The sequence below is a fragment of the Trachymyrmex septentrionalis genome, unplaced genomic scaffold (assembly GCF_001594115.1).
Source record: "Trachymyrmex septentrionalis isolate Tsep2-gDNA-1 unplaced genomic scaffold, Tsep1.0 scaffold73, whole genome shotgun sequence".
In the NCBI taxonomy this organism is placed as follows: Eukaryota; Metazoa; Arthropoda; class Insecta; order Hymenoptera; family Formicidae; genus Trachymyrmex; species Trachymyrmex septentrionalis.
Window position 1 is genome coordinate 238,112 of NW_017305916.1, and position 14,373 is coordinate 252,484.

The 14,373-nt window shown below is 32.7% G+C and overlaps 1 protein-coding gene across 3 annotated transcripts; it reads right to left on the bottom strand.

Annotated features, from left to right (window-relative positions):
* Positions 1–1,504: 1,504 nt before the first annotated feature.
* LOC108753915 lies at positions 1,505–13,703 on the bottom strand. Of its 3 annotated transcripts, XM_018495902.1 has the most exons (10): positions 13,424–13,703; positions 9,589–9,831; positions 7,669–7,952; positions 5,584–5,865; positions 4,315–4,866; positions 3,998–4,234; positions 3,820–3,915; positions 3,072–3,173; positions 2,170–2,227; positions 1,700–1,782 (listed from the first exon to the last, which is right to left on the bottom strand). In XM_018495902.1, the coding sequence occupies exons 2-10, from the start codon at positions 9,806–9,808 to the stop codon at positions 1,772–1,774; spliced, it is 1,842 nt and encodes a 613-aa protein (XP_018351404.1). In that variant the 5' UTR covers positions 9,809–9,831; positions 13,424–13,703; the 3' UTR covers positions 1,700–1,771. The 3 variants fall into 3 exon arrangements, with proteins under 3 accessions (XP_018351402.1, XP_018351403.1, XP_018351404.1); XM_018495900.1 differs by lacking the exon at positions 2,170–2,227 and having other exon boundaries at positions 1,505–1,782; XM_018495901.1 differs by lacking the exons at positions 2,170–2,227; positions 3,072–3,173 and having other exon boundaries at positions 1,505–1,782.
* Positions 13,704–14,373: the final 670 nt, after the last annotated feature.

Here is a 14,373-nt window from a genome sequence, read left to right on the forward strand (position 1 = left end):
TGATATAGTAGATATTACTGTCAATATATTTTTGTTTCTTGATTTATAAAACATTGATTAGGGGAATGCTGCTTAAAAAAGCGATCTGTATGTGCTATGAACATTCGTACTTATTGGCACCTTAGACATACACTTTCATTCAGAATTACAAAAATCTTAGTGCTAAAGAAATTATTGTTTCCGTTTATATTGATTTTATATCATAATATAATGCTAATTCCATTTCATAAAATAAGGATTTAAAAAGACAAAAAATCACTTACATCTAATTTTACGATATTTTTATCGCTGAATAACTTCAAAACTTCAATAACAAAAGGTAACTTTAATCCGGTGGTTGGTGCCAAATATTAAACTTAATTATAAACCAGCATTTGTTCGCAATAATTAACTCACTACTCTTTGGTTTTAATTTAAATACACAAAAACATCCCATAAAAAATGAATAATTATAAATATGATAAGACATAGGAAGTATGCTTATTGACGTCCACTAATAATTAGTTGCACTTGTATAACTTTCCACGACCTACTTAACTTGAAATTACGAGCAGATAAAAAGGCAAGATATATCCTTCAGTCTCCATATTATTACCTTATCTGGACGTCATGTCACCAGACTTTGATATAGATATATATACAGGATGATTCAGAGTTATGCATATGTACAAGAAAATTTCTACTAACCATTTGCCTTCAAAATCACTTTCTTGTACATACTTGACAATTTGAAAGATGGACAAATCTCTGATAATTCTTATCCTGATATATGCATGTATATGTGTATATAGATATATATTTCATTTATAACAAGTAAATATATAAATAAATTTATTTATCTATATTCGAGGATTCCTATGTGATAACGAGAAAGATATATGCAACTTTTTACATTCGTATAAGGATGGGTATGCGTTTCAAATAATCACATAAAGATAAATTTTTGACTTGAAACTCTTAGCAGCTTGTTATATATATCATATTTTTTGCTCAATTTTGAAACATATTTATTATGATGCAATGCATGCATAATAAATGTTAAAAGAGTGAAATATCATTTTCAATAACTAGATATAATTTTTTCAAATATTACTAGGATATTTACCTACTAATTTAGAGCGCACAAGTCATAGGATACGCGTGATATTAATTTGCAATACATGACCATCGCAGAGCACTGATGTTACATACAGTTATAAATAAATTCAGTCTATTCAAGCTGTATGTATATAATTTACGCTGTTAAATCCCAAAAATTTAAATATAAAAGTAAAATCTCCTAAAATTGCCAGCTATTTACACACCATATATATATTTTTATAGATTAACTAGCAATTTTTGTAAGAGCAAGTTGCTTTTATGATATATATTTCAAATATATCTATCAATAAATTAAAACAAACTTTGATATCTATCAATAAATTAAAATAAACTTTTCAAACACATTCAAATGTTTACTTTTAAGACACCAAAAAAAAACTAAAATTTCGAATTCAGGTGTTAAGTCTGATAATGTATACCAGTCGTCACAATAATGATATAACTTTCTATATTAAAAATGTTTTAAAAATATTATTTTCTCGCCGATCGATAATATCTATCAATGTTGTGTCTTTCCGCGTCCGTAAAACCCAAGATACTTTCAATAGCATTTAAATGACCGTGATGATTCTCCTTATCAGTTAGGAAATAGTAGATTGCTGACTTGAGGAACTGAAGAGTAATTTCCGGATCGAGAGTACCCTGACTGCTTCTCGCCTCTACAATACGCCTATACATTGCCTAATAAACAAAATGACATACTCGTTAAAGAATTAAGTTAAAATACTATAATATTAAGTGTACAATTGAAAATGTATAATTGTTTGTGTACATATGATTATGTTTTATCAAATTTGAATCTAGACATATTCGTATGTTCTATTTTTAAGATTTAATATATTGTTTAGATATTTTATATATATATAAAATCAGAAGGTTTTAAAAGTATGTATACATCAATTTTGTATTAAAACAATGCAATATTATATTTTAATGAGTTAATACTAAAATCAATCACTTGAAATCAATCGATCTGTCTACATTCAAATATATAGTATACAAGTTTTATGCAATATAGTGAAAGTATGGTGAAAGCGTGCATTGCCTGTAAGCTCGTGCAAGACTTACATTGCCCGAAGATATAAGAGGCTGTTTCTTCCAAGTGCACTGGATAACATCGCCCGATCTAAGAGCAACGTATAGAAGTATAAACCATCTACGTTTGTGCTTCATAAACCGCATGCAATTGTTGCAGCAAGCATTCACTAACGCGAATGAAAAGGAAAAAAAAGAGGAGCGCAATCGTGCTCTTTTCCACCCGCCCTTATTTATTCAAGAACTGATTGTCCTATGAAATGTATATACAAGATTTGTCCCCGAAGGGTTAATATCACTCTTTTCACTTATGAATGTGATGATTACTCTGACATAATATTTGTGCAATAACCCAGATAATCAAGCCTGCGGAGACAGATTTTCAGCAGAACGAGTAAACTACCGATTTCTAATAGCAGAAAGGGGAAAAAATTTCGCAGTCTGTAATATTTGACGATGTCTGATGGCAAACTGCCATGCAGAAATATGACAAGCCTGTTGACATGCTATATAAAAAATTGGCTACAAAAACTGAACAGAAGTTACACCTCGACTTCTGCTGCCAATCTGCCATCAGATTGCTCGAATGTGCTGATTCTATTAGGTTTCTGTCACCAATATGTTGGCATAACATGTCAGCAAACTCTGTCGACAGACCCTAAACTTAAACACTTTACTATCTGAGAAGTTATAAAATAATAAATGATTTAAACAAATTAAAAAAGTCCACGCACATATATATCAATCTATTTATCTAATTTATAAAAGGGAACCATGACAAATGTTATATTTATGTGTTGAAATATCAGCTCTTGATGCAGTAAAACATTGATAGAATACCGGTGCATCATATATGCAAACAACTGCTACTTTATGGGCGATAAAAAGTGGATGAGAGTTGCGTCATCACGTAGCAGCCGAGTTAAGATACAGACCTTACGTGTGCCAAGGACCCAGAGAGAAACAGCCTCCTGAGCGCTTAATAAACTTTGGCTACGTTCGGCTGAAATGTGAGGTTCAGGCGAGTAGCTTGTGTCCTGGAGTGTGAGCGGCGACCAAAAAAAGTGGCACATCGTTAGTACGAGAGTATTGTGAACTACGAGAATGCTCGAAATGTGATGTACACGCATAAGTGTAATAAATGTGATAAATGTGTGAAATGAATAAACAATGCCTGAGAAATAAATGTAAAAGCTGATCGGACTATGTAAAAAAACCGCGCTTGAGATTCACCTTATTAGGCGTGTTATTGTGTTAGCATAATTAATCACTAGCAAATCTCGCTCTTTCTCTCAATCGTGAGAAAATCAGTTATTATACGATTTCGTTATATACTTTACGTAGAACGCATCTAGAAAGTACAAAAGACATTCTAATGATTAAGCAAGAAAAATAAGAATGTGATGTCGAACGATAGGAAACTTATTGTGTACAAATATCGCAAAATGCAAACTAATAATATGAAAGCTCGTTGATGATAACGAAAATGATAAATTCGCTGAAAAAGACTGTTATTAATAACTAATGTTTAAAAATCATACTAATAATTCTATTTGAAAAATATTAGTAGTCATTGAAAATTCCTCATTTTGTACAAAACGAGTAAAATTTTCAATCAATCTATACCACTATTTATCAACGCAGAACTTTAAAATTGCGGACTATAAATAAATCACATCTTACCTTAATATTCTCTAACTCAGCTTGTGTGATAGTTAACTGTTGAAGCAATTCTGCAACGGTGACTTTAGGCGGTGATTGATGTGCCTGCACGAATATCTGTAATTTTATGAAAAGTATTCAGTGTCGATCTTGCTTATATTTTTCACCCTTACATTTATTTTTGATATACTGATCGTACCTGATCGGCTTGTTCAATGCGCGCGGCTTCTTGACCTTTGGCATACATTTTCAGGTACATTTGTTTATTTCTCTCTTCTTGCTCATTCAAAAGCGTTTTCTGTTCATTAAGCTCAGTCTTCACAGCCTCTAATTCCGTTTCTAATTCACGCGCACGAGTCTCGGCGATATCCACAGCCGGCCGCACTTCACAGTACCGAGTGTTGACCTCAGACAATTGATTCAATAAACTTTCCACCTATAATATGAAACATAGCTTTTTATTATCAAGAAGAATAAAAGGGCAAAAATTAAAACCAATTAAATGAAAATCTTTACCTTATCATTGTGCTTTTGTTTGAGCTCTTGCAGTTCGTCAACGTGCCGCCTATGCATATCCTCGATTCTATTTTCGTAATGACTAACTAATCGACGTCTCTCTTCATCTCGTTCTACACCACTTGTTGGTGTCACAGGACTGACATCGGAAACAATATCATTGGATACCGTATTAGCACACGTTGTCGTGCTAACAATAATCTCTGGCTGCGACTCGGGCAGACATACGGAATCTTTCGAATGGACGGAACCATCTTCAAAGTGCCCAGAGTCAGCTAATGATGAAGGGAGATCTGTGTGTACACGCTTCTCCGGAGTTTCCGGACTGGCGATAGATTTCTCCGCGGTACCTTCATCAGGAAGATCCTTGCTCGGCGACTCCGGTGAGAAGGGATTGTTCTCACGCACGGTAAGAGCGTCGCTGCTATCCGTTCGCTCATCCGGACTATTCAACGAGGCCTTGTACAATCTCAACTCTACGACCTCCTTCGTCAAACGTAAGATCTCTCGATCTTTCTCATCAATTTCTTTGCGCGCTTCTTTCAACAGAGCCTAAACATAAAAATAGAGATATCAACAACCGCATAATTTTACCAAGAAAAAAGTAAAATTATGATAATTAAATATACATTTACATATAGCGTACTCCAACAAGAAAAGTGACACAAGTAAAAAAATATAAAATGTTTGTTGTTTAAAAAAGAAAAGAAAATTAATTATTTATTACGATATTATACAAATTTCAAATTTTTTAAGTATGTAAGTAATGATATTAATTTTGTTATGATGTTGTATTAACCTTAAAAATTGGCCTTATATTTTGTGTCATTTTTCTTTAGAAAAAATTTAAATTCACTTTTCCTGATTGAAAACGGATGTATTTTAGAACATAATCTGTACATGATACAAAATTTAAAAAATTTTGATTTAAGTCATTTTTCTTACAATATAATTATATCGAAATTTTTTTAATCTTGCTATTTGAAATAAAAATTAAAAGATTAACCATATGCAAATATTCTAATATATTAGATACATATATATATTAGATACATATGTATATTCATCAATTTTAAATTAAATGATTATTAATCTATAAAAATGATATATTTCAAGACAGAGAATCATGAATGATATTTTTAATTCTAGAAATAGAGCATATTGTGTATAGAGCATACTGCATTCAACTATATTGTTAATGCGCTAATACAAAGAAATTTAAAAGCAGAATGATTGACGAACAAGTTATTTTCATTTTGAAGACGTTACCTGAAACTTTCGGACTTGTTTAGCCGCTCTCTGGGTAGGCGTAAGGTACTGTTCACTATCACCGACATAATTCGAGCAATGCACGACATATTTTCGCGATCGACCAGACCAGGTGGTGCCATTCAATGCAAAGGAAGCATGCTCGCAGGCGCTCGCTGTGCTACAAGCACTGCTATAACTCTTCACGCTCTCGACATCGCTGTCATCGTTGACTCCCGCTGCTGTTGTTCCTCCAGAGGCCGCGTGACCTGGCCGCGGCCTCACCGGTGTCAGTGAGAGACTCTATGAACGGTAAATCATTTTTTATTAACAACATCCGTTAGCTCGATTCATTAAAACAGATATGAATAGAATGGAATAGACAATGTACAATGCCGCATACGATATATGATGGTATTAATTTGAAAGATACAATCGCACATCGCTGAATTAGTGGTTGTTTAAAGTATGGGAATAGCTTCAAATCTTTTAAAAGATATCGCGTTGATAGATACAATCGCGCAGTTGAATCATTAGTTATTTGAAGTATGGAAAGAGCATTAAAAAGTAATATTTTTAAAGACTAAAAGTAAATCTATCGAACAAGAGATTATCTTTAAAGTCTCTTGAAATATTGATGCTGATTTCAAAAAGCAAGTTAAATGCCATGTGTGCTATTGAAAGGTATTAGAAATATAAGATAGAACTACATATTATATGAATTTTATTTTTGTTTATTGCTTTATGTTCATCTTAATTTAATTTGTTATTACAATCAATCATTTCATTAACATTTCTCAATTATCTCTAAAATTTTTAGATTCTTAAATGGATCAAAAAAGGACTAACTCATCTAACTATTTTGTTATTGTTCCTTGAGTATTTTCAAAATTTTTGAGTCGTTAAAAGGATTAGAAAATATTTCAGTAACTATTCAAATAAAAAAATTATTAAAAATTATTAAGAAATTACAAATTTCTATATTGTATTTGAAAATAATACAAAAAAGTTTGGTAACGATTTAGAATAAAAAATTATTTCAATAAGAAGTAGACTTGACTATTCCCCAAAATTTCTTAAGCGAATTAAGAAAAATCAATTATTTCGATAATGATTCTCAATTATCTTTAAAATTTTCAAATATTTAAAAGAATTAGAAAAAAAATGTAAGACACGTCTTATATATAATAGCTCGTCGAAATCGATATGTGGATGGATTTATAACGAGTTACCTACCTGTTGGACGATTTCTTATATTTTACTGCACTTGGAATAATGATATCCGGGGTATACGGGAGTCACGCAAAAGCGAGTACAGGCCAACTACTATGGCTTAACGTGCGAATCACCCGTTAATCAACGGAACTTTGATACCACTACTAGTTGTCCTAAAGTTAGCTAGTAGTAGTATATAAAGGTAAATAAAGGTAAAGGTCTCCATACCAAAATTCTGACATACACGTAAAAATCAGAGATCAATTCTTCTGTAGTTCTTGTCGGAGACCTTAACGAATCTTACGCGGACGATGGTAGACTACGCTTCGGCATTCTCAATACGCTTCTTGTTGTGTAAAAGAATACAAAGAAATATAAGGAAACGAATATATATCGAATTCATTCATGCAATATTCATACAATATTCTATGCTATACTAGTCTAATTATTCTACCAATAATAAATTAACTTTAATCTCGGTACAATTTACTTATCTTCTTCTAGTTCTTAGAAAATCGAGATTAAAATTAAATCTATTTTGATGAAAATAAGCATAAGTGCACAAGCAAAACGCATTAAACGCATGGTGCGTAAAATGTATTACCAGTTTTAAATCGTTCAATCCTTAATACAATACAATCCCGGGATTATTATCGTTTGAATATCTCATTAATTTTTACTTTTTTATGTAATACGAAAGAAATTATATTCAACATCAGAAATTATATCCAAGGTTTCTTATTCGAACAGTCGTACGGCAGTCAATACTTTGAACTTAACGCGGAACAGGGATCTCTCTACGTGCGTAGCGACGTGCGTAGTCGACGATTTCCTTCGGACTTGGAAGAACAATTTCTCAAGGAGGAAACGCGTGTCAGTGTCTTTACTCACGAAGGATCGTTGTCGCGGCGAGTCAGTTCCATTCTCCGTGATGACCGGGAAAATACAATAATCCGGATGTTGATGCTGCTGCGACGATTGCAGGAGGTGGTTGTGACGACGGGGATGATGTTGGTGGCCGAGCAGGGCCGTGCTGGCTGCAGCGGCAGTGGTGGATCGCGGATGATGTGGTGGTAGACGTTCGCCGCGCAAGCGCAAGCTCGCGGCGCGACGCAGAGCCGACGGCGATGGCCTCGGTATACGGGAATCCAGCGGAGACGGCGGCGAAGTGGTAGCTGCTCATAGTATATTCCGATTAATAATTGAGCGAGTAGCGGGAGATAGGATCGTGATTGAGAACGACTATAGAGGATCTGTGTATCACGTACACTTTTTAAAGCTCAGAGAATTCCGGAGTAATCGAATTTTTAAGGAATACGAGATTTTTTAAATTTAATTTTCTAAAGTTAATTTTTTTTTGCCATTATAAAAATGAATCATCTTTCAACAAATGTGATAAAATCATGAGATCATTTCCGATGGTAAAACTGAAATTATACCTATATATGTATAAATTAGGGATATCCGAATCACGTAAAATTATCGAATATCGGATATTAGACAAGAATGTAACATCGGATATTTGATATCCAGTCGGACATCCGAGAAGACAATTTTTCAAATCAGATATCCGATATTTTCCAGGTATCCGACCCGATTCCGGGATAATGTCTAAACAAAAAAAGCTGAGTAAAAAAAGAAAAAAAGGAGTAAAAAGGAAAAGGGACTGTAAGGGAAAAATAGTGATATATATAATAATTAAGATTTTAATGTTATTGTCTGAGTTTGATTATCAATAAAGATGATAATTGTAGAGAAAAAAATTGTAATTTTGCAACATTATGTAAAAGTATATTATAGAACATTTATATAATAAAAAATCAATAATTTAATGATATAAAATCTCGGATACTAATGATATTTGACTATCCGGATACTAAAAAAGTGCTGGATAATACCGGATACCAGATACTTTTCGGATATCCGAAAAGGTGCATCCCTAATATAAACTGTCTTCAAAATTTTCGTTTGTTCTCTATATTTTTTACGATATGTACGATTAAAGTATAGTAATTTTTAATATCTTTTATATTGTCCATTTTAACTAATATTGTGAAATTTTAAATTTTATAGGTTTTAATTTCTAGACAAAGATTTTATTCGTTGTCTAAGTATATTTCATTGATTGTAAATTCTTAAACGCAATTACAGTTAAAACGTAGAAATATAAACTCTAAAGTTCTTAAATTCTAGAAAAAAATTTTTACTCGTTCTTATGTTTTAATTATGTATTCAATTTATCGATGCATAAATTTTTACACGCAATCATAGTTTAGACATATGGAAATATACATTTTTTCGAGAAATATGAGTTTCAATTTGACGTTGGAATTTTAAGAAATGATATATAGAAGTCTAGTAGAAAATAAATAATGAATAAAACACTTCTGAATTATGAATAGATAGAATCTAAAATTACATTTTCATAATGTATGAGTTACAACAGTAAACAAACAAAGATGACAACATAATAAAAAAGATAAAACAATAATGAAATCAGTTTACAAAAGTAATATGTATAAAACAAAAATAAAATCCGTTAAAAGTGACATTAGCAATAGAGAGTGATACTCGAAATAATATTACTTCTTCTGATTATTCTATAAATTGAATATAAATAAAAAGAAAAAAAATATTCAGATTTCTATTAGTCTCTCTCTCTCTCTCTCTCTCTCTCTCTCTCTCTCTCTCAAACAATATAGCTATATAAAAAAATAATCCTCGGTTATTTGGAAAAATGTAGTCTAATAATAGCGCTGATCGCTAATTAATGCGGATGTGATCTTTGCGGAGGATTTCCAGCCTACTTACTAGGGCTACCTGCTGATTCGACATCTGGCACGTGGATAGAACTGATATTAGTGGCAGTGACCTTGTCGGCCGCGGTGATAACACACGTTGCCAGGATAGGCGTCACGGGAGACGTCGTAATAACGGCGGTAGCGTGGGTTGATTGACCCGTGTGCACCGGTTGCAGCGGCTGCAGGAAAGATTCTTCGTTGCAACGAGCCATTCTATCCATCCCATTCATCTTGACGTCGCGACAATTATCACCTGATGCGAGAAGAGAAACGCACTTGTTTATTGTCCAAAGTATCAAGAATTTGAAATTTTGAGGTCTTGCAACGAAAAATTGCTCTATATAATAGAATAAAATATAACGCATAAATTGATTCATCTGGAATTGATACAAAATCTTACTTTATTTTCAAAATAATAAAGTAAGGTATTAATTACATTTATATAATTAATATTTTACCTTATAATTTTTTAAATAATCAAGTAAAATATTAATTATGTTCATATTCAATCAGAGATGCTTGTAAATCCGTGCATATATGCATATATTAAGATTAAAATAATCTCGATGATAGACAGAAGTCTAATAAAAAATAAATAATGAATAAAAATAGGTTTTTTGATTATAACTTTTGATTAAAAATAGGTAGAACTTAAAAATAGATCTAAAAATATATTTTCATAATATTTGAATTACAACAAAGAGGAATATAATAAAAAAAATAAAACAATAGTAACTAGAGTCTCTAGGTAGACATTCTTATGTTACACGATTAAGAGCCGGTTATTCCACCTTTTGGTAAATTTTACCTGTAAGGTAAATCTGATAATCCGCGCATGTGATTGGATAATCTACTTACCCAACAGATAAAATTTATCAAAAGATGGAACAACCGGCCCTAAATATTATTAATATTGTACAATAATATTAGTATTTCCTTTTTATACAATTTTATACAAAATTTTTTATATTAATCAAAATAAAAATATTTATTTATATGCAATCACGATGTTTCTCAAAATTTTGCCTAATCCTACTCATATCCAATTCGTAAGAAAACAATATTAGTAATACATCGCTGTGCTTATCTTAACAAATAAATTCTTCCCGTTGTCGTAATATAAATGATCCTTCGGCAAACAGAAAGAGGCAATATTAAGTAAGGTCGAGGACGTATCGATTGGACGAGGCGCTACCGTACGCTGAACCTAGGTCAGTTGTCTATATTGAAACTATTCTTCCTGAGTTTCAGCACGATATTTCCTGCGAATTTCGAATAAATTCTCAAATTTATTCTTTTCCATGAAATGTTACTTTATCTAAATTTCCCTAAATAAACTTTTAAAAATTAAAACCTTTAGAAAAATTCTTAATTGGATAAAGAATTCTAAGATAAGGAATTATTAAAATTTTTTCTTCTTTATTTTGTGTTAGATATTAAATTCACAGCGCTGTTAATTAAATTTGTCTAATAATTAAGTAAATTTTAATAAATCATATATATAATAAATAATATATATTATAAATAATAAATTTATAATGCAATAAAAATTGCGTTAATAATTTAAGACTCAATTTTTGCGGATAACTGAAATGCCGCAATAGCAAGAGCTCGAAGTTATTTCGCACAATTGTTGAGTGCATTAAGCGTGTCGTTAATTTCGCCTGCACTTCGTCCTTGCCATAGAAGCCGGATACGGAACCATAATTTCGCGGCGCGCCTTGGAATGAATTGGCAAAATTACATAAAAAGATTTCAAAGAGAATTGTATGTGTGAATCCCGAACGCATTTCAACTTTGCTCTGTCGATATATAAAAAAGTTAAAAAAAAAATATCCAAAAAATGTATGAATGTATAGTGATAAAAGATAAAAATAATTTCCTACATAATTTCCCACATAATTATCGATAAAAAAAATTTTAATTAACAATAAATATTGTTAGCTAAATTATTTTTTGGATTCGTTATTGAAAGCTAAATTATTTTACAAACTTCGATTCAGTAATTTATTTGCATTTATTTGATTTATTTTGAAAACCTCTAACTTGACTTATTTTGGAAGTTCCTTATTTTATTCTGCAAGTTTCTATTCATGGTTCTAGATATTTTTTACGATTCACAAAGAAAAGAGGAAAATTCCGACTCATAATCTTTTTCTCCGGATTTTTCGAGTCTATAAAAATACGGAATATTTCAGCTTAGGAATCTCATTACGTAAATCGATTGTAACTCGACAGTTTCAACATCACCGAGCTTATGAAAGCTGAAAACGCGGAATAATTCTACTTCGAACCGTAACATAATCAAAAGGACAGTCGAAATGAAGTGAAAGGCGCGAAGGAAAATCACGACCTTTATCGAAATGAAATAATCGATCGGACCACGTTCTATTTCAAGGATATTTCTACGGCATTATGCAGCGTTTACTTCGGCTGACACGGCTACAATTTTACGTTAACAGAAAGCCGCAATACTACACGGTGATCGTAAAAACTTTATTTGTTACAAGTACATGCAATGTGAATTTATAACGAATAAATGTTATAAATTTATTATCAAATCACTTTCTTCCGCGAACGATTCCTCCTTACTCGCTTTTTTCACAGGAATCGATGTATAGAATTAATGCACAACAGAAACAGCTCATGCTTGATTGGAAACATATTGATTTGTTCATTGAATAATGCAATTAATTAATTTTGTATTAGCTAAAATTAGATAATTACTAATTACATAGTTTGCCCATTTCCACAATCTGTTGCTCTTTATTCGCGTTTCACCGGAATCAATATACAGAATGAATGTACTTGTAATGAAACTTTATTATGGAATAAATAATGATTTAGCTATTCTACAATACAGTTAAATAATTCTAAATTTAATAAGGTAATTAGTTAATTATATTTCTGTATAAGACTGATATGGAACCTTTTACATACTTCAACGATAGACAGGATAAAATAACGAAAGCTGAAAATAAAGAATAATAGTTATTAATATTTTTATGTAACTCATGTTTCTACGCAAATCTATATATTCGATATTTCTATGTATATATTACAGTTTATGCGTTTAATTCATATTATGAAGTATCAAGCACGCAGATTTTTTACACAAACGATATATCGATAGATCGATAAAATGATAAATCCTTTAAAACGGGTCGATATCATTTTTCCGCATACACGAATATATTCGAGCGATTGATCGACGCTAAATATGAACGTCACACACGTTATATAATGCAAATAAAATAATTATACGTAAACTAGCGCGTTAATGAACCAGGAAACAAACATTAGTATAAATTAACATCGACCGATATGAAGAGTCAGCACTAGTCAGCACTTACATACGTACGAGAACATAATTTAACGTATCTCAAGAATGTTGAGGATATTTTCTCTTTCGAAAAACAATATCGATATCGTTAGCGACGATGTTTTTCAATCGCTATTTTTGTCGTTGGCCCGTGATATCTCTCGATAAAACGTCACGGATTCCTTTTTTTTTTTTTTGATCACATGCTCTTCCTGCAATCGAGAGAAATCAAATATATTGGAAAGAAAAAAAATAACAGAGATTGGAAGGATATACGAAAGGCTGCGGTATGCAAAAAAAAAGCTGAAAAAAATATACCTATTATCAGTTTATCGCAAATGTCGATCGTCAGCACTTTTTTTCTTCGCGTAATATTTTAAAAACACTCGCCACTCTTCTTTTCCCCTTCTTTTTAACCACTTCGAAAAGACACTGCGTAACAATGCATCCGATCCAGCAACTGTACTGACTGAAATGACTGAAAGAGGAATCGCTAATTCGCGAAGCTCACGCGGACACTCACCTCGGTGAAAAGCGCACCGGTATCGTGGGAGAGACACGTTCGATCATTCGCTTGTTCGTTTATTTCCTAAAGCTGTTGCAGAGGCGCACAGTTGCGCGTCACGATCTGTTTTCACGAGGAGTAAATCAACAAATCTGTGGAGAAAACACCTCGACACACGTCAACTTTCGCGCACGGTCGAATACCCACTGTGTCCGGATGGGCCACGTGGTTCCCCCAAAGAAGTCGAGACGAGATTGGATTCGCGAATGTGCAAGTGTAAGATCAGGCCACTTCTCCCCCCCTTCTCGTAGTTCACATTCTCACTCACCCTCTCTCTCTCTTTCTCTAATATATATATATATATATATGTATATACACATACATACACACTGGCCTTCTCTTTCAACTAGAGTGCGAGATCGGTCGCTCACACACACACACACGCGCGCGCTCCACAATCGCACTAATCGCACTAATCGCACAGTGTCGCACAGCGATGGCAGCGATATAAGCGTGAATGTTGCCGCAACTGGCCGCGGCGACATGAAAATGGATGGAAAGTGATATAAAGTCAAACAAGCTGAAGTATATGGCCATTCAAGGAAAGTAACATTGCACTGAAGATCACGACACGTGACGTTGACGATGAAAAAGTTATCAACGATATAATATATGTATTTATCGCATATCATGAATGACGTTCACGATCTAATTCCGATCGCCGCGAACTGCGCACGACATCTATCGACCATGAGAAGCAAATTCACGTTATATATTCGGCATGGAAAATAGAGATTAAAGAGAGCGAACTAGGCTTTGAAAAGTGATCGAAATCAGGTCTCTGAATTGATATTGGTGGTGCTCGGTAGGTCGCGTTCGAATTGCAAAACTCCACACTATGTGTTATGCGTTATGCAAAAGTCTGTGTCGCGGCCCTTATATTCATCAGTTCTTTATTGCACTAGTTC

What these genes read in the sequence shown, in the direction of transcription:
- LOC108753915 (XM_018495900.1), bottom strand. Translation starts at nt 9,808, where the DNA reads ATGAATGGGATGGATAGAATGGCTCGTTGCAACGAAGAATCTTTCCTG. An exon ending in AACAAGTCCGAAAGTTTCAG is followed by an intron (nt 4,867 to 5,583) that starts GTAACGTCTTCA and finishes TTTTATGTTTAG; the next exon opens with GCTCTGTTGAAAGAAGCGCG. An exon ending in GCATTGAACAAGCCGATCAG is followed by an intron (nt 3,916 to 3,997) that starts GTACGATCAGTA and finishes ATAAAATTACAG; the next exon opens with ATATTCGTGCAGGCACATCA.